Source organism: Hemicordylus capensis, chromosome 2 (assembly GCF_027244095.1).
Source record: "Hemicordylus capensis ecotype Gifberg chromosome 2, rHemCap1.1.pri, whole genome shotgun sequence".
NCBI lineage: Eukaryota > Metazoa > Chordata > Lepidosauria > Squamata > Cordylidae > Hemicordylus > Hemicordylus capensis.
In genome coordinates, this window is record NC_069658.1 from 50053930 (window position 1) to 50074992 (window position 21063).

Consider the following 21063-nt stretch of genomic DNA (forward strand, 5'->3'; position numbering starts at 1 on the left):
GCGCAACAGACAGAAGGATTCACCCTAGAGCTTTGATGGGCACCTCTGAATTTCTGCCTGTTTAAAGCATGATGAAGCCAGCCATTAAAGAATGTTTAGGAGGAAGTAACCCTACCTTCATGTACTCCGTGTTCGTTAATAATATGGAATAATGTGCCACTTCTTTTCAAGATACGAAGAATTATTTTCAGGTAGGAACTTCTTAGTAAGTACAGTGTTAGATGTGCAGTCGTCTCCTATGAGTATTTCCTCAGAATGTCATGCACACCTTCCTGGGAGTAAGCTCTGCTGAGGACTTTCTCTGAGAAACAGGCATACACAAGTGGGCAGTAAGTGCACAACAGAATAGGAATAGATTGGAGCAAGTAGTACAAACATCTGCTAGGTAGATCCATATAAAGTGCCAGGCGATATAATCTCCGGTATCATATTAGGCAACCACTTTTCATTAGATATAAGATTCCAAACATATGCCTTCTTAGCACATTTATATACAGTGAAACAGGTATGAATGCAACTGTCTTACAATTTATCTTTCATTTATATACTGCTTGATAGCTGTAGGTGCTGTACACAATCCAAATTGCAATATAAGAATTAAAAAATAATTTAAAACATCAAATAGTACTGATGTTCCCCACTCAGTACAAACACTTTGAGAAGGATCCAGAGTAAGGCAGTCATGACAAAGCATGAAATAAATAAGACATGACTAGCTTAAGTCCCATTAATTGGGGGGGGACATCCTGACTATAATTAATAGAGGAAGTCCTATTAAAATTTGCAGTCCTTAGATAATGCTTGAGTAATATTAAATAATTTATTCAGAATGTCAGCCAATGCGACTTAGAATCTAGATCCTGCCTTTTGTTGGGCTAGGGATGAAACTGAAGGTGGTGATGTTTATGAAAAAGCATTAAAATTTTAATTAAATTAGCCTGTTATATATAAATTAGTGACCCTCAATAGAGGTATTTTTCGTATACTGAAATGTGAGATAATTTAATTTAATTTAAAAAAAAAAAGCACTCCTAGTTGTTAGGCTAGACAATCTGAAATTTTTCCTTCTCATTCCGTTACAGCAGCACACTGGAGTCAAAATAGTCTGTTAGCAACTGTGCTCTTAACTCTGAGCCCCACTATTAAACTTGGCCCCTACAGAGGCAGCAGCTAAAGCTTCCATCAATTCATCTGCAGATTTAGAGCTTGCAGTTCTCCAAAAGTCACATGAAAAATAAATGTGGTTTCTACAAACAGAAGTTTCACTATAAGAAAATGTCCATTTAAGTTTTAAAATATTATTTGCATATTTTGTAACTGTTCTTAAGCTGTAGCACTGTAACATCTAGTCCTAATGAAAGAGCAGCCTGTATCTTGGGTTTCTTATCTTTTACCAAAACTGCTTGGGTTGCATTTCATCAACGTCTCTGTGTCACTGTGCAATGGGGGGCAGGGAGGTACACACATACATACACACCACCACCTCTAAACCGATCTCCTGACCTCTCTTCATATGCTGTGGTATGAGCTCATCTTTTGCAAATTTATTTAAGAAAGCAGATGAAAAGTCCTCTCAGTACTACAAGAAGAATATCATGTTGAGGACTCGGAGATCCCCGATTAAATACTTCTCTGGAGGCTACAACACTACATGACAGAGAGGAATAACTTACCTTGAAACAGGCAACCATGCTGTGTATCCAATTCCTGGCAACCAAAAGGTAAGGTTTCACACTTACCTGTGAGTATTCTGTTGCTACGGAGAAGGGACATAGGTCTACAAATGGCCAGCCCTAGACTCAAGCTTCAGCATGTGTGGAGATGGTAACAAATGCAGGCAAACTTCCTCAGAGTCTTTCAATACTGGGAGTTTTCTTTTCTGAGCCAAGACCTAGTGAGCCTACTCATCATCCTTTTAAAAGGAGCAGCTCCATTAAGCTGATGGAATGGCGGGAAATTGATATCCTGTGCATGGCCAGATACAAAGCTACTATTCCGACAGTAATCGTATAGAATAAGCAAGGTTCAGCAGGAGCAGCTTATCGCTGCATAGTTCTACAAGGGCAGGGGTAGGCAACCTCGGCACTCCAGAGGTTGTTGAACTACAATTCCCATCACTCCCCAGCCACAATTTATTGTGGGTGAAGTTCGCAAGCATGGCAAGACAGAAATATCACTCTACTGCCGTTGCTCGCCAGCAACTGATACTCTGTGGCATATTCTGTAGCTGGGGGCTCCATAGAGCCACAAACTACACAAGAGATGCTGCAATAGCCAAAATGTCCTCCACTGCCTAATTATTAAAAGGTGCAGGTGCCCTGCCTTCTGCTTCCTCTGGCCACTCTCAGGGGCATAAACCTAGTGGGAGATTTTGGAACATGTATGGATGAATTTGGCTTGTCTTTTACAGCACTGAAGGCAGTAAGGCCAGGGTTTGCAAATTCAGGTTCCCAGGTATTCTTGGACTGCAAGAACACTCCCATCAACCCCAGCCACAATGACTGAACAAAAGCAGACTAGCAGCCTGATCTATGCATTTTTACTCCAGTTACTTAATAGGACTGCAGCCTTATATATTAAACCAAATCACTGTGAAGCTATAAAGAACTGACCATTCCTGCCAGAAACACATATCACAATGATCTCATATTGCTGAAAACAGATAGGGTTTAGATTCCCACCCTTACCCCCCATAGCCACACAAGAGATCCAACAACTTTTTCCCTTCAACTGCAAACATCTTCCCTGCAACTGCAGACTGTCCCTTCCCCACACATTTAAGTGTCATCAGCTGCTTATGCACCCCTTTTCAGAGAACTGTAGCAGTCTACACCTCATGCCACCTCGTTTTTGAAATCTTCAGGAAAATACTTTTTTCACAACTCTTCCATCTCTTTTTTGCCATAGGCAAGAGAGACAGAATTAAGGAATGAGCAATCCTGAGAACCCAAAAGGGAAAGAGATTTAAACTGCCATTAACACACTCCTATTCACCAGCGAATCAGATCTGCAGTATTGGCTGGAGGAGAGGAAAAAGGGGAGGCCAAACTCCTGGAGAAATACTTCACATAAACCTGGGGGTTACCACTAACTCCAAATCTACCCAGTTCCCACCCCTGCATTACATCATATTGTATGGTAATTTCCTGGTACATTCTCACGAAGCTCTGCCTTTCATACAAATGCAAGTTGATCAATTGACATGAGAACTTACGCAGAGCTAGCTTTACACACAAGACAGATCTACTATCTAACAGTCTTTCTATCTTTTAAGAAAACATTTTCTCCCCAGCCACATAACATATTGTTCTGATAACAGTTATATTCCTATTTTGGTATATAAATCGCTCCAGGCCCAAAGAGTCCACATCTTGCCAACTGAAACACAATGAAGTTTAAACTTCTCACATATTTGGCAATATCAAATATATCAAATATCAACACTCATCAGCCATCAGGCAATCCTGACAACATTGTACAAAAATGACCTGTCACTTAGTTTAGAGATTCCTGAATAATCACAGTCTTTGGCTGACACCCTGTTCTTATTCGTATCATGTGATGGAAAAAGACATTTATCAACAATGTGTATAAAACAAATGTGAGCTGGCTAATCAGCTGGGATAAGAAAGAATGTAGCCAAAGTCTGTGTTGATGTTAAATCATTATCCTTAGGATTTAGAGTTATTTTCTAAGGGGAATGTAATGTATTCAGCACACGCATCCTTAGAAATGCTACTAAATATAAAAAACAGGTTTTGTTTGAACAAAGATACACACAGAGCAAGAATTTGGTTTTTAAAGTGCAGAGCATATCAGTAGTATTGCCATATACTGTTTTCCTATTTCAGGTCAGGCCTAAGTTACCACAGATGGTTTTGTACAAAATAGAAAACAATGCAATCTAGCTTTGTTAAAGTTGTGCCATATTTATTACGGTTTGAGTTGCTGGGAATTGAGTGGATGGTTCTTCAAGAAATTGGAAAGATTAAAGCAGTTTGTTTTTATGTGACCACAAGATCAAGAGCCAAGTGAGTTTCTATAAAGTCCAACTTTATACAATATTGGAATATGTTATACAACATATTCCTGATGACAATAAAATGTTTCCCAAAGGATTTTTGCTCCTTAGTCACCAGTAGTATGCACCTTTCAAAAATATATCTTGCATTTTCCTTCCTGGGAGTAATACGTTTGTTAAAAAGAAAAAAAGAAAAAAAGGTGTAAACACATAGCTGGTGAAAAGAGTCAAATGAATTATCAGGTGAAAATGGTCCAGTATTGGCCATTGTTCCAGTGTTCTTCTAAAAGCATCCATGATTCCTCTATAAACCATCAGTTTTGTTCTCATTCAGGGGAGTAGGATTTTTCCTTGCCATTGTAGCAAAGAGTGCATCCATCATTCCCAAGACTTCTAGCAGCTCCTGCTGGTAATCAATCTCTTTCTCTACAAGATTCTGAAGTTTCACAAATTGCTTATCAATAACTACAGATTGTCCAATCACAGGCATGTAGATATCTGACAAGAAAAAGGTGCAAGTTAATTGAACTTCTCTACTTAATTGTAAAAATATATTAAGTGTAACTAGTTGTATTTTTATGACTGAAATTTGTTACAAGAGTATCATCCTCTATAGGTAATTACCTGCTTCATCAGACAATATCCCACAAGTGGCAAGGGAAAGCTGGTACAATGTAGCAGCTAAGAGATTGAACTATAAATCAGTAAGTCATGGGTTCAAATTTTGCCTCTGCCATAAATTCATTAGGTGGCTTTTGCCAAGCTACACTCTCAGCCTCAATCCCACTCCATCCAATCTGCTTGCTAATATTACTTAGCTTATTATTTACTAATTTACTAATACAGTGGTCCCTCGACTTACGAACTACTCGACATAAGTATTTTTCGAGTTACAAACGGCAGTTTTAGATCCGGTTTTAGATGCGGTTTTTTCGACTTACAAATTTTTAGATGGGGTTTCCTCGACTTACTAATTTTACATGCGGTTTCCTTGACTTGCCTGCCTGTTTACTGCCTGTTTATTCTTGAAAAGAAATGTTCCTGTGCAGTTTGCAAGCCTTACTGGGGGTCTGGGTCTTTTTTCTAGGCTCCGGAACGCATTAATCCGTTCCCAATGCATTCCTATGGGAAACCGCTTTTCGACTTACGAACTTTTCGACTTACAAATGTGCATTCGGAACGGATTAATTTCGTAAGTAGAGGGACCACTGTATTACTTAGTTTATAATTATATTAATCTAACCAGGATGGCCCACAACAGCTTGTTCTCCTTCAATAAAATCATTTTAGTTAGTCTTAAAATTGCTCCTGGACTCTTAATACTTTTAATAAAGCAACACAGCTACCCTTGAATAATTATCTTAAGTGCTTCTCTATTAATTTTGCTTTTTAACAAGATATACTTTCCATAAGCATTTTCCTGTGGAAAGCAAAGAATCATCATTAGCATGGACTCTGGCTCTGTGAACAATGCAAGGGCTTGGGGATGCTGCTCATTTTGCTAAAGGCAGGGAAGTTGTGTGTATTCTGCAACCTGGAGCAAGAATTAAAAACACAAACTTGATACTGCATGATGAATTCAGCATCCTACAAACTGCAGCTATCATACTGACATCTTACACACTCTCACACTTTGAAAGGCACATTTCGAGCCCTTCTGGCATGAACGTGTGTGGGAAGTGTAACAGGATCTAAGAAGTCAGAGGGAAGGCTGGATAAGATTTCCAGTGCATTTTACATCACCTTTTGCTTCTCTTCATGACTAACAGAAAAAGAATTGTCCAAAAATAAGCAAACATATAAAGTTCACATCATTTATACAGTTCACAAAATCCATTGTTTCTTGGCACAAAACGTCAAGCTTTTAATGCAGAATGCACAAAAGCAATTACACAGGGAAAGGTTTGGGAAGCTTTGCTTATTAGATTAACTGACATATAAGCTAAGCTCAGCCCAAATGCCCTTAAAAAGCAGTGCAACAGTTTTCTACTTAATTATTTGATAATCATCATCAGAAATGGTTCAGAAGATACCTTGAATTTGACCAAGTGTGTTGGCAGGGTAGCAAGCTTTCCGTTCCATACAATGCAAATATCATACAAATATACAGCCAGTCCAAATAAAAAGTATAGTTTTTTAACCATTTTGGATTCAATCCTTCTTTGTGACTAACCTCAGAATCCAAAGAGCTTTTGGCTCTCTGGACAGAAGTCAATATATTAATTAGTGTCATCACATCTTAGTACTTACCTATAATTACTTCTGCAACATTTATCAACACAGGAGCAAATCTTGTGTCAGTCACATGCCTGCAAGATTAAGGTAAAAGCGAGATCTTAACTTTCATACACATGCCCCAAAAGTTTCACTTCTGTGACTGAACAGGTAGAAAAGTCTTTGGAGTTTATGCAGTCCATTCCAAGGAGAAACCACCCACAGTGATATATGAGTGAAAGCACCAGCTACAAAAACCACTCCATCTCATTCTACTCAAAAATTTGTCTCCCGCTGTCCTATCTCCATCTACAAAACAAAAAAAGGAAGGAAGGGGTATCCCTATCCATCACACTTAACTCCGCACTCCAGATCCCACAGGGGATATACTGTGACCCAGGTATTCAGAATAACTTTGAATTTGGGGTTCAGAATAAAAAGTTATATTTGAGACAAGAAATAATCAGAGAGGGGGCTCTGAAGACACCTCTAAGCACTTAAGGTCAGGGATGTGCGTGTGCTATCGAGGAGAAAGAAAATAGTGGTAGAATAGCCGGTCAAGAGACGGGCTGACATTCTAATTATCACGGTGGAGAACATGAGCTCCTCACTCACTGCAGAGGAGTTACCCTAACTGCGCATGGTACAGCATGCAGTGGGGAGGGCAAATATTGGGGAACTTTCCTTCTCTTCAACGTTCCCTGTGCCTTGCATAAACATATCCCTAAGGGTCATACAGCCCTCAGGGACATACTTCTGGGTGACAGAGATAATTATGGGGGAGAAGAGATCTCTCCTTCCCCAAAAAATACTCTGTGCCACCCAAAGGTATGTCCCTGAGGGCTACATGTGACCCTCATATATCATGTATATACATATATCAGGTGGTATATAAATATGACAGACAGACATTTGTGCAACTTAGGGTTGCACCTGACAGCCCTAAGGGGGCTATGAGAGCTAAGAGAGGGTGAATGTCACATCAAACTAATCAACCATTTGTCTGCAGGCTTCTAGTTCAGATATATAATAAGCAGTGCCTCTAGAAATGTTAGTATTCCTGTAGCTGTCTAACCCCAGTTTTCAAATCCTGGTTTCTCTCTGTTCTTCTTAATTTGTAGCATATTTCAGTCCAGAAAAAGCAGTCTTGGCAATACCTTATCAAGAAAGTAAGAAGCAAACTGAGCTGTTTCTCATCTCGTCCTGCAAGAGCATTTTTCAGCGTTCCTCTGCGACTTAATTCATGCATGACAGCAACAGTAACTTCGGGAGATTTCCATTTTCTAGGGGCCTAGAAGCACAAAGTGTACAATAGCACAGCTAAGATGGATCACATGCATTTAGACAATTCAAACGTCCTTCCTAGTCCACAGAGTTCACTCACAATGTAACATTTGCATTTCATACTCAAAAATGAAGTAGCTAGTTCTGCTCTTAATCATTAGTCTGTCACATTTATATGCTGCCCTAAATAAAATCTCAGGGCAGTTTACAATCCAATCAAACACAAACCTAAAAATCATATAAACAGATTAAAATTACTATAAGTAAAACTTAAAAACATCGTAATCTAAAAGCCTGATAAAACAGGTGTGTTTTCACAACTTGTTTAAAAACAACCAGAGATCTTCAGTTCCCAAGGGACTGGGTGGCACAGGGTCCCAGGAATGCTGAAGAGCTGTTTAAGGATCATCCAGCGATGCACCCACAAGTCTGACCTACTCCCAACCAAGACTAGGTGTACTTTCAGCAAACAGCTCTCATATTTTTCAGTGGCAATGGCAGTCCTGCAGCAGTAGCATTGGCCCTGAACAGAAGTGGCGGTTACAAGGGCCTGATGGCACATGGGCCAGGGAGTCTAAAGTCATTGGGGCTGATGAAAACAGGACAGGAACACAGAATATAAGCATGATCACATATGCAATTAGATATGTATGGATTGGATTAGGGAAGAACAATTTACTCCACAGTTCCTCAGGGCCAGTCCTTACAAGAATCAGTTTTATTTATGGTACAAGGGTGAAGCCGTATTTCCCCACTCACTTCCTAAATTCACCACAGTAGGCTATAAAATCAGATGGATCATTTTGGTAATTTGCAAGGTAGTGGTGCTGTGATGAACCTAGAATCATATTCAAGACCCTGGCGCCAACTAGTAAGCCAAGAAGACCATGTATAGTAGTTTAATCTTGCCACTAGGTGTAGACCCCCAAAAAACTAGTACCTGCCACCACCTACTGAGTGAGAGATTAGCAGGATTCTCTTGTAACGTATGTGGCCTGAGCACTGTCAAGGCCAAAAACATGGGATGGAATTTATTTATTTATTTATTTATTATTGTTAAATTTATACCCCACCTTTAATTAAGAAAATCTCAAGGCAGCTCACAATAAAATTTAAAAACATTATAAAAAAGACATATTAAAATATTGAGCTAAAAAGTATAAAAACAAATCTGATTTTTAAAAAAATTAACACAAGCATAAAAACAGTACAAAAAACAAGCAGCAGCAGTGAAGACAATCATATAAAAGCCTGGGTAAAAAGCCACGATTTAACATGCTCTCTAAAAGCATGTTATGCTCAGAATACACCCAGATCAGAAAAGTTAAGTGCTTTAAATGAATAAAGGGTTTTTTCAAGATACAAGTCAAGTTAATAAATGAGAAAACATTTCTAAACAACAAACTCTACAATAACCAGCACTATTCTTTGATCATCTTTTTTTATCATATGAATCTTTCAGTCATCCTTAATCCTTCAGCTTCCTACAGTCATTGGCTGACATCTAGAACTACACTACACTGCACTTCAGGGAAGGCGTGATTTTCACCAATCTCTTCTCCCCTCTGAAGCCTACTGTGCCTCTTGAAAGTATGTCCCCATAGAATTTTGTGCACTTCCCAGTTTTAGCGAGGACTGTGCTACAGACTATCATACCTATGGTTATGGATCAGATCATGATAGATTTTCATGAAGAGTTTTACAGTTTGACTAGTATAATGGAACAATCTATCTAAAAGATGACCCAAGAAACTTCCTTACCTGAAATGCTGCATCCAAAGCCTTGGAAACCTGGAAACTTTTCAGAAGTTTGTCATATTTCTTCAAATGAGTTCTTACAGGCTTACTGACAAAAAAATCCTCCTAAAAGAAGGGGGGAATCATTCCATAATAAAAGCCAAAATACACTCTTATTTTAATTTCACCTTTACATTGTTTTAGATTGTTTCTCTGCCACAGAAGTGTACAGGCAGACATATTTAGTTCTCATCAAGGTTTGTAGGTTATTTTTCTCCTGCCTGCAATACAATCAGTTACATTGTAATGACAAGAAGTTAAAAGCAGCATTCATTTACCAAAAGTACAAGTTTCTAAGTGTGTCACTTGATTAAAGAAGTCTTCACTGATTAATCTTATAAACTGCCTATACCAACATAGAAATAAGACAACAGTTGCAAAGGAAAAATATATTAGGGCTATTCACCCAACCGGGTGGGGGTGGGGGGAGAAGGTTGGGCCAACTCACCTTCCCTCTAGACGAGTGACCTAATGTTGCTGGGGAGCACAGATTGCACTCCCAGATGATCCACGCTGTGCCAAGAAGTGTGGCGCTCCAGAGGCCGGGACCATGCATCCCGGCCACCGGATATCCCACAATGCATTGTGCGACATGCACAGTGCCATTGGGGGGGGCTCCTCTAGGACATGGGCTTCTAGGTACCCATCTCTATGTCCACACTTCTGCTGAACATAGCCTGAGCGAACACACGATCCCAGAGCTGGCGTTAAGGGCATGCTCGTGCCTTTAACCCCGGCTAAAAACTGGGTTAAAAAGCTGGGCTAGGCGGCGCTGCCCTGCTGGGACTGGGCCTGATCTGAGCAGTTTTCACACGCAGCCTAACCCAGGCCGGGCTTCCTTAGCCTGGGTTGGGCTGCACATGAGAACAGCCTCATCATCTCTGTTTTCAGATATGCATGCCAAAAATGACATTAGGCCTTCCCTTCTGCTGCCCAATTAATCATGATGACACCTTTAAACATTAATCCTATCATTTACTCAACTCAATATTTCAGCCTGCTGATTTCTCTTTAAATCTTTATTACAGACACATGGCCTATTAAAACATCCAATTTCCTAGGAGACAAGACCAATTGCATCCCTTTCGGCCCATACCTGCTTTGGCATGTAGTTTCTTCCCTTCACAAAGGTTCTGTATGCAGGCCTTCTCTTCCTGTGAAAAGCCTCTCTCTCTTCATGCTTCCGATGTTTGACATTCAGTATTCCGCTAGTCATGCCTACAACTAGCATTTCATCCTCAGGCTAAAAAGGAAGACAACAGTTTTGCTTAGTCGGGGGTTGACGGAGGATGAATTCCTGTTGATCCTCTTAGCTCCTCTTTGATCAGTTCAAAGCTGACTGTTTACATGGACTGTTTACATGGTGGGAGAATTGTCCCACAGAGAGAATGGCTAAGAGGCAGCCAGCCAACAACCTCCAAAATGCAGTCAAGTGCCCAAATCACTTTGCTACCCGACAGAACAGCCAAACACATATACAGAACAACACACTCCTATCAGGGGATCCCCCCTACCCTTTAAGATTCTATCTGCTCCTTCCATGAATGTGTTGCAAGCCCCATTTTATTTAAAGTTTATTATTTATTTAAACCAAAGACTGGCCTTACATGATACATCTGTTATTACTTCGGAGTGAAGTTAAACTCCGTTTTCTATGGTACTGAAAACAACCTCAACAACATAGCCCAAAGTAGACAGAAGTACTGGAGATATCTCCAAGGGATATAAATGGGCAACACTGTGCTAGTGATTAAGCCAGATGAGTGAACGATGTCCCATCCAATAAGCATTGCTCCTACACGACTGCCATTCGTTTCTACAAGATCTGTATGGACCAACAGTTTGGCATCCAGCAACTAATTCTTTTACAAACGCAGAGCAATGGGAGTTTATTGGCTGGCAAGTCACCATATTTATGAAGTTGTGAAAGAGTCATTACCCATACTGGATAGCACCCAGACTAGTACTTCTGTGAACAGAAGAAGTTCCATTTGCATGAGAGGTGACATTTCTGCTAATTTTAGTTTTCCTCTGCTGCCGCTAGGCCCCACTCTCCTGCACACACCCCAAAATCTGCCCCTGAATGTCCCTCCAAGTTCAGGGTTGACATACTGAAGAAATAGAAGGGATTGATAAAGCTGTGAAGAACATCAGTACATTCTGGACAACTGACGGATGCAACTGCTAACTTGGCAAAGAGGCACCTTTTAACATGGTGATTCTCTTTATTTATCAGGGGGAGAGTAACTGGCTCTGTCCACCCCCAGCACAGTACCTCCAGTGACTGTTGCTGGTGTGTATCTCGTGTTTCTTCTTAGACTGTGAGCCCTTTGGGAACAGGGATCCACCTTATGTATTTGTTATTTGTGTAAACCACCCTGAGCCATTTTTGGAAGGGCAGTATAGAAATCGAATTAACAACAGCAACAGAAGAACAACAACGTACTGTCAATAATACCACTGTAAAAGACTGAAAGTAGAGCAGGCTGTTGAACAAATGGCGATATCTTTTCAGGGGAATGCAACAGGAACAGAAGGGTTGGCAAAGGTCCTCCCTCCTCCCACTGCATACCTAGAACTTGTTCCATTCATGGTCCTGCTATTCTGGAGGCTCCCCATAGTTCCCAGAAGCTTTATTATTGCCGTACTTACTGCTAATGCCAGACTGAGAATCGACGCGTCATAGTTAAAGCTGTGAACTACCTTATAGGAAGTTGTACTGTAAACTTTCACATGCCTGCAAAGAGAAAGTGAACACTTAGTTGAGATCTGTAAAACATTTTAACAGAAATTCAACTTACAGCATAATGCCGGTAGCTTGTCAATTCTTTGGGAAGTAAGGAGAGCTATTATGGAAGCCCCAATGTGCAAAACATGAAGGCCCCATTTTAAATGATGATGTGGATACAAGCTTACAAGGGAGCAACTCTGCATTCTTCAGCTCAAAGTAACTCATTTGGAATGGCAATTCCTCTTTAAAATTAAAATGGGTTCAGAAGAGAAAAGGTTTTTGATCTGAATATTTAAGGGCGGAAATGTGATTTGACAAGGATTTGTGGGAATTTGACAAGGATTTGTGGGAATTCTCAGACTAATTCTCAGCATAAGAAAAATTGCAGAAAACACATTTAACAGCAAAATTTGCTTGAGGGGTAGGTTGTATCTCAGTTTTGCTTACAACTTCAATATTTAACTATCAAACAATTATCCAGTGAGCTATGTAGAGCTTCAATCCAAATGCTATGCCTTGGTATAAACAGAACTCTGTGCAAAAATAAGACTAGTCACCAAGTCTAAACTTTCAAATCTAAAGATGCAAGCAAAAAAGAATATGCACCCTGATATTTTGGGGGTATTGAATTGTGTGCCCAATACTAGAGCTCAATTTGGGAGGCAGCCCCTCTCCCACAACGTCCCACTTTCGGACTCCCATCAGTTTTGGCCAAATCATGATCCCATTGCAGCCTTTCGGAAACAGTAGCCTAAGAGAGCATTACAAAACCTAAGAAAGGAGACCCCTCTGGCCCTGCTGAAATTCAAGCACTGCTCAATATCACATTCAGCCCTTGCATCGCACAACCATAGAATACACACTACTCTGGGTACAAAAGTGGTTCACCATGGTATAGAGAAGGGTTTCTTAACCTTGGGCCCCCAGATGTTATTGGACTACAACTCCCAGAATCCCCAGCCACAAAGGCCATGTCTGGGGATTCTGAGAGTTGTAGTCCAACAACATCTGGGGGCCCCAGGTTAAGAAACCCTGGTATAGAGTACTCTCTAGAAAAGCTAAGATAAATGGTGACAAATACAAACCTATCTAGGGAGCCAGAAAGCAGCCTCTGACCAGAGCTACTCAAACACAAACAGGTTACAGTCTTATGGTGATTTCTCAAAGACACTAATAACTGCCCTCCTTTAAGGATATCCCAGACTTTAACATACCGGCCACCTGTAAAAGAGAAAGAGAGGAAGGAAGGAAACCCTTTTTTATTTGCACATCCATTTTATCACAAACAATAGGACATTTGACATGTAGACACAAGCAGTTAAACTGTAGGTATAGCTTTTGCTCTGGAGTATAGTCAAAATCAGTATACATCACCTGTGTGTGTACAAGGAAACAAGGAGCTATGCAGGACCCTGAAGCCCCAACCACTGAACTCTAGAAATCCTTTATAGCACCTTTGGATTGGTTATCCGAGTTTGGGAATAGGCACTTGTGGGCTCTATTTCTGAACAAAAATCCTGTTTGGATGAAAAGATAGACATAGTCCCCTTCCCAGTTGTTTAGCATTCTAACACTGTGTAGTGCTCGACTGCATCACTAGGTGCTACATCAACATGACTGAAGAGTGAAAGGGCCTTCTCAAAACCTGACACACAGATGGATATAATTCAGAGGAACATAGGAAGCTGCCTTATACCTAGTCAGATTATTGGTCCATCAAGTTCAGTATTGTCTACACAGACTGGCAATGGCTTCTCCAAGGTTGCAGGTAGGAGTCTTTCTCAGCCCTATTTTGGAGATGCCAGAGAGGGAACTTGGAACCTTCTGCACACAAGCATGCAGGTGCTCTTTCCAAAGCAACCCCATCTCCTGAGGAGAATATCTTACAGTGCTCACACATGTAGTCCCATTCAAATGCAACCCAGGGCAGACTCTGCTTAGCAAAGGGGACAATTTGTGCTCGCTATCACAAGACCAGCTCTCCTCTCCTCTCTAACACAAACTTGATTGTGTACATTCAGTCTTGGTATCTGCCATATGGTAAAGTACCTGCAGTTACAAGAAGACCTCCAGAAGGAAAAAGATTAATGCTCTCAACCGGCTGCCCGTGTTCTATCGTCATGACACTTTTTTCCGTCCGTGTATCAAACACTTTCACAGTATGATCATAAGAACCTAGAAGACATCCAGGAGAAAGAAGAGGTTTTGTGGATCTTAGAGTAGAATGTTGCCCCAGGTCAAAATAATATTTGGAAGAAGTACTGATTACTGAAACTGCCCCTGACTCAAGAGAGAATATCTGTGATTAACCACTACCTTCTCTCCACACTACCCCCCCTCAAAAAGTCACAAAGGAATAGTAACTGTCCTTATCAGTAATTCATAAGCCACCTTACACACGCATGATCCTTAAATCCAGAATGTAGTAGCAAAAAAATTTAAAAATATAAGCTTGTGTATCAGAATGCCTAGTTCTGATAACTGTGTACCACCCTGCACCCAGTGCCGTACAGAGGTGAATGTTCCCCGTACAGCCCTCTTCAATACCAGGGGAGCTTCTTCCATGGAGCCCACATGAATGGCTAGGAAGGTGTACATAGACACTACGCTGGAAAACGTAGTTCCTCCCAGTGCTTTCTCTGTGAAGTGAACGACATCCCGGTGCTCCTTTCCAGATGCCTCTATGGACTCCGGTTCTGTAGAAGAGGTCAGGGGAACCTCATCCACAGGGGTGGCTGGAAAGGTGTGTGGGGGTGTCACTCTCTCCATGGGGAAAGCGCTGGGAGGAACTATATTTCCCAGATGTTCCTGCATGCCTTCCCAGCCGGTCATGTGTGCTCTGGTTCCATTGAAAAAGCTCCCTGGCACCAAAGATACTGCAGGAAATGGCAAGTACTGCACAGAACTGGCCATGCTGGGAACACTCGCTGCCATGCATTACCAGGGGAGGTGATACACTACAATCAGAACTGGACATTCCAATACACAGGCCTATAAACCGATGTAGTCACAAGTACAAGAGACAGCTGTAGATTTTGTTTCTTTGTTTTACAGATAAGCTATTTAGTGACTTTTCATCACCACATAATATCTCGGCAGCTGACTGTATCAATAAAGAGTACATGTAATTATAAGTCAACCCTTTGTTTCAGCATTTTATCACTGTTTTAGATGAACAGTGCAACTCTTAATAGAGCAAAGAAAAATAAAATAGAATGACGCTTAAGCTAAAGAAAGAAAGCAGCAGCAGCAAACCCATTTTACCTGAACGCAGTCACAAAGATTAGGAACAACCAAATACAGAGGCACAGAGTGGAAGGAACAGGCAGAAGAGCAAAAGTCAAAATGAGCCTTCTGTGCTTAAACAGTAGTATCCACAAAGAGAAAATAAGTGTCAGGTAGCAAACCAGTGCAACCAATATAAATCATACAAAGTAACCCACAAACCTGTAACAAAAATATCTGCATTCAGTTTACTAGTACAGCCGCATCTCACATAATCTGTGTGCTCTTTGTAAGATACTATTTCTGAGGCGGATGAGACGTCCCACACCTTTGAGGTATAATCATCTGCTCCAGATACTATTCGGTACTTATCAGACAGAAAGCCCACAACGTGTACTGCTCTAAAAAACAAGATTGAAAATACCCACATTAGTCTTTTGCAAAACCATTCATATAAACATTATCTTGATCTACATGACCATTGATAACATGATTAAATGCCTAGAAATGGAGCGCATATACAAAAACTCTCAAGTCATATCCTTCAGCTGTTAGAAATCTATATGAAAAACCTCTACTGGACAAGGCTAAATGGCTTGATGGTATGTAAAAAGACAGCCTGACTTAGCATGACTCCTCTTAATTCTATACAGTTTAACTTTTAATACTATATTGGTCATAGGGCATAATCTGAGGACACATAATACTGTCATTTTGCTGAAGCTAAACAGGTCTGTGTTTGGTCATTACTTGGATGGGAGGCCGCTAGGGAATCCCACATATCCACACTGTTCCAGGATAAAAAATGTAATAAAAGTACAGCTAAACCATCAACATTATTTTAGAAAGCTACATCCCTCTAATATTTCCATTCTGGCCTCTTTTGAGCTTTCCCCCCTTATTTTCTTTTTTCAGTCATTTATATCCTGTCTGTTTGCCATACGCATTTAAAGTGAACATACATAATGAACATTTAAAACACAAGGAACAATTACACATTAAAGAGCTATAAAAACTGTTTAAGATGAGGAACTCAAAAGTGTTAAGACAATATAACTGAATTAAAGTGTGGATGAACAGGAACAAGTGTTGTCTCTGTTTCTAGAAATCAGCTGAGGTGGGATGCCTTAGGTAACACATTCCAAAGCATCAGGGCCCTAACCGAGACCACTCTTAGATGACCAAAGGGCTTACATGAGCAGAAACTGAATGGATGAATGAGCACAAAATATAGATTGTAACATGCATATATACTCCACTAAAAGCATTCTTTAAATACATTTTCTATGTTCAATAAACCGAAATAGAATTAAAAAACCTAATCTTTGAAGTATGGAGTTACATACGTACACAGAAAGCTGCTTTATACAGAGCCAAAGCATTGGTCCATCTAGCTCAGTATTGTCTTCTCTAACCGGCAGCACCTCTCCAGAGTTTCAGAAAGGACCCTTTCCCAGCTGTACCTAGGGGTGTGCATGGAACCACCACACTGCGGTCAGGCACTGGGGTGGGGGGGGTAGCTTTAAGAGCGGCGGGAGGGTTTACTTACCCCTCCTGCCGCTTTCCCGCTCTGGCGCCGTAACGTTACGAGTAATTGGGGCGGCAGGATGCCTCCCTGCCGCCCCTTCCCTGATGTTGCTCTAAAAAAACTCCCAGTAGTCCTTTGTACGTGCGCACATCGTGCGAGCGTTTCACGTCTCTGACGTGCGCGCACGCAAAGGACTACTGGGAGTTTTTTTAAAGCAACACCGGGGAAGGGGCAGCAGGGAGGCATCCTGCCACCCCAGTTACTTGTAACATTACAGCGCCAGAGTGGGAAAGCAGCGGGAGGAGTAAGTAAACCCTCCCGCCGCTCTTAAAGCTACCCCCCACACCCAAACCGAACCACCCAGGTCCGGACCGGTCCGGGCCCATCCCTAGCTGTACCTGGAGATGCCAGGGATTGAACCTGGGACCTTCTACAGGCAAAGCAGATGTTCTGCCACTGAACTATGACCCTATTCGCAGTTGAGTTAACTGCTGCAAAAATGTCAAAGCAGACTTCAAACCTGTAGTTGTAATGCGACAATTATGGTTTCACATGATTTTATAATTGTTTTAATGAAAGGCTGTATACAAATCTAACAATAAATAAATAGAAATAAATAAAATATTTTTGTGTACCGCTTTTAACAAAAAATGTTCTCAAAACAGAAGAATAATTAAGACGGTTCCCTGTCCCAAAAGGGCTCGTAATCTAAAAAGAAAAGGTATAAAACTAGCAATGACCAGTGGAAGAATGTTTAATTGTGGTTGGACAGGGCCAGTTGCTCTCCCCCACTAAATATAGAGAGTTACCATTTTTAAAAGGTGCCTCTTTGCTCAGTAGATAGTGTAGATCAGGGATTCTTAACGTGTGGGTCCCCAGATGTTCTTGGACTTCAACTCCCATAATCTCCACCCCCAGTGGCCTTTGGTTGGGAATTATGGGAGTTGAAGTCCAATTACATCTGGGGACCCACACGTTGAGAATCTCTGGTGTAGATCAACACAAGCGGCTTAGAAATTAGACACCATTTACTTCACAGTATTTTTTTTTATGTCTAACGAAGACCTATGGGAATACTTCAGAGATAGGTTGTAGTTTGAAGCAATAATGCATCTGTTTAAATTAAACCCCATTCTCTTACTTAGTATGGCCCTCAAACTGTCTCAGTGGTGCTCGCCCACCAATATCAAAGAGTCGAACGCTGCCTTCTTCACAGCCAGCAACCAGCAGGTTCCCATCATCTCGATACGTAGCACAATATGCTATGTCTTTGAAGCGAGAGAATGTCTTGATTGGTTCTTGTGAGTATCGACCATAAATGTGAATCTGGAACAAAATGTAACATATATATTGCCATACAGCATTAAGAGAAAAACCAACAGAGAAACAAGGCGCCCTCTCTGGCCCAATGACTACAGTGCCAAACACTGACCACTTCACTATTACAAGTAAAATGTCTCAGGGGGAATGGAAGGGCATGCAGAATAATGCCTTTGGGCTCTGTGCTGAGACACTGCAGCTCCATGCTAAGTCCCTCTCATTGGAAGCTGAGCTCATTTAGCATGGATGGGAGCAAGTTTCTCACTTCCTGCTTTGGTGACCCAAATTACAATACCCAACTACTTCCTCTCCTCCTATTATGGCTGCCACTTGCTTCCTCAGATGAAAAAACTCAGGAATGCACATGAGAAAGGACTATATCTGCCCTTGTGACTGGAGTGTTACCCTTCCCTTCCCCAAGGATCTTGCTGGCTGTAGCCTATTTAATTTTGTCCCATAGAACTTAATAGGAGCCCTTGAGATCTACCCTGGATTCTTAGAAATATTCTAGCAAATATAACAAAACATGGGAACCACTTTTTTATATATTACATATAAACCCATAATATATTAGTAGTGTTGTGAGTTTGGGGTCATTAGCCCTGAGTGGCTAAGCAGCTTGACAGGATGCCCGGTCTGAGATGGGGCACGCTGGTGTCCCTGTAGCCTGGCAACTGCATAGCAGAATGGCTGACAGGAGGGGCGGGGCTGGTTTTCCGAGCAGATGCCAGTGAGAAGTGCCGAAAACATGGAGCAGCCGCGTCCTTGGGTGGGTCTGCACCACCACTATAACTGGAGTTTGGAAATGGGCGCTTAACTGCGGTTAGGGATGAGTCTGCCTTTGGGCATAACGCTTCGGCACATAATATATTAGTAGTGTTGTGAGTTTGGGGTCATTAGCAGGCCAGCAAATTCTTTTGTAAGTTAATCATTGGCTGATGGTCCAGAGATGTTCTTGATGGCTTCATTAATAGATCTACTATCAGCTTCCCAAGGGAGACACCATTAGGAACCTTGCAAGTCTCATATATCCCACTGGGGGGTGGGGCTGAATGCAACATTCTGTCCTCCTTTGCCCCCTCCTCTGTGAAGTGTGTGTGTTTGAATCCACAAAGACTTTTTGCTGCTGCACTAATAAGTGCTGCTGCAGCAATATAATTGCTTCCCATCCTTCCCTTTCCAGGCATATTCTTTTCTTTTCTGTAAAAGCACCAACAATTTCCAGTTTATTTTCTATATTAAAACATAGCATGATCCCCCTATAAAAAATATGACACATTAATTATTTATCCAAGGTGGGTTTCATGAAATCAAACAAGATGAAGATTTTAGGAGTCCCATGAACCCAAGGGCAGAATAATCCTATGATGTTATTCTACCAGCTGCAGCAACAAGCCAAATTTTGTTCCATAGCAGTTCAAGTGAGTTCCTATAGCAGGCAAATCCAACATAGCCTCAATAAAATGGATCATATAATCAGCCTGTGGGAAAGCTGTACAGATCAGCAACAAGAACAGGGCTGCATCTTAAATCTTACCCTTGATGAGGCTGTCACGGCATAGTTATACGGAGGAATTGGAGAAAAGTCTATTTTATTCACTGCACCAAATTCCTTTATCTGAATAGGAGCCTAGAAAAATAGTAGCACAATTTTAACAAGTTTCATTTTAAGGCAGTTTCTTTAGCAGGATGTTTTCAAAGATATGAGAACACCAGGCCAAAACCTTACAAACAGAGATAAACCTTAAAGGCACAATCAGTAGAGAGTTCCAATAATTTAAAACAAAAAACAAAAAACACTCACAACTAACAATACATTCTTACCTTGTAATTCTTCCAGTACAAAGTATCCTTGGTTACTTTCTCACCAAGTTTTGGAAAAGACTGTATTACAACAGGCTTGTAATTAGCCATTATTTCTTAAATACAGTTGCTTCAATTAGCAAAGTGTACTCTTCCAGTCTTGCAACCCTCATAAGGCAAAAGTATGCCAGCCTTTTGAAAAAGAAAAAAAGAAAAGCTTGCTGTAAATACAAGGACAGTATCCAATATTTTATGTATCTATAGTATTAAGTGAACCTAAAGTATTAATCCAAAAATAATTCACAAACAATTTGTTACAGCTATAAGCTAACCTATCTACCTTCATTTGGTAGTGATTTTTTTTTTGCCACAGATTATTTCTTTAAACTAAATAAAAAACATATTCTACATAGAAGTCAAAATGTACAGGCTCTGATCCTGTAATCATCAATGCACATGGCAGCAAAGTGATTCCAAAATTATTCTGCACTGACTGTATTACAAGATCACAGTCCAAAGAACATTCTAGTGCAGAATGATCACTAGTTGCACAGACAGGAAATGCAAAGAATAATTTAATAAGTTAATATAACATATATAGAACTATTAGTTAATAACACTGATCAAACCCATAACTAACCAGTATGCTTATCCCTCAGAAAACTTACAAAAGTCTTGGGTGATCCTATACCAGCCAGTAACATTATGTCAACAAGTTTCTGCACTAGAGACAAACTTGCTCTCCGAAATAACGCACTTTAGAAAAGTGATAGGGATTTGGGAAGAACGGGGGCAGCAATAATACAAGAAGTCAAAAGAACCTATTCAACATGAGAGAGCAGATATGAGGGCCAGCAACTCAATGCCTGCATGTTCTCCCATCACTTACACTCTCAGCGCCTACAAGGAGCTCTGACATTTCAGTCCTAGTTTGTTTAAATCCCAACCACAGTTCCCAGTTTCAGACAAACCACAGAGCTGTGGCTTAAACAAACCAAGATTCCTCAGGTGCAGGAGCTGAGGAGAAAGATGGTGTTTGTGGGCTTGGCAGGCTTTGGGTCATATTGAACAATAAAACAAAAAACATGTTGTTAGGTTGTCTGAACTGGTCACCAGTGTCTGCTCTCTTGTACTGCACAG

At 40.8% G+C, this 21063-nt stretch overlaps 1 protein-coding gene and 1 long non-coding RNA gene across 4 annotated transcripts in view; one reads left to right on the plus strand and one right to left on the minus strand.

Moving 5' to 3' along the window:
- On the plus strand, window positions 1–7494 carry LOC128342997 (uncharacterized). Of its 2 annotated transcripts, none has more exons than XR_008315290.1 (3): window positions 1–191; window positions 1554–1721; window positions 7357–7494. It is a non-coding gene; the product is annotated as an uncharacterized LOC128342997 (long non-coding RNA). The 2 variants fall into 2 exon arrangements; XR_008315289.1 differs by lacking the exon at window positions 7357–7494 and adding an exon at window positions 3852–3985.
- The window catches only part of UTP15 (UTP15 small subunit processome component), a 21424-nt gene continuing 4270 nt past the window's right edge, over window positions 3910–21063 (minus strand). For both annotated transcript variants that reach the window (XM_053291275.1, XM_053291273.1), the window contains exons 2-13: window positions 19945–20115; window positions 19658–19750; window positions 17942–18126; window positions 15495–15673; window positions 14097–14222; window positions 13133–13268; window positions 11969–12053; window positions 10413–10559; window positions 9281–9382; window positions 7393–7526; window positions 6272–6330; window positions 3910–4519 (exon numbers count right to left, since the gene is read on the minus strand). In XM_053291275.1, the coding sequence (XP_053147250.1) occupies window positions 4326–4519; window positions 6272–6330; window positions 7393–7526; window positions 9281–9382; window positions 10413–10559; window positions 11969–12053; window positions 13133–13268; window positions 14097–14222; window positions 15495–15673; window positions 17942–18126; window positions 19658–19750; window positions 19945–20034 (1530 nt within the window). In that variant the 5' untranslated portion in view covers window positions 20035–20115 and the 3' untranslated portion in view covers window positions 3910–4325. The remainder of the gene's footprint in view (window positions 4520–6271; window positions 6331–7392; window positions 7527–9280; window positions 9383–10412; window positions 10560–11968; window positions 12054–13132; window positions 13269–14096; window positions 14223–15494; window positions 15674–17941; window positions 18127–19657; window positions 19751–19944; window positions 20116–21063) is intronic.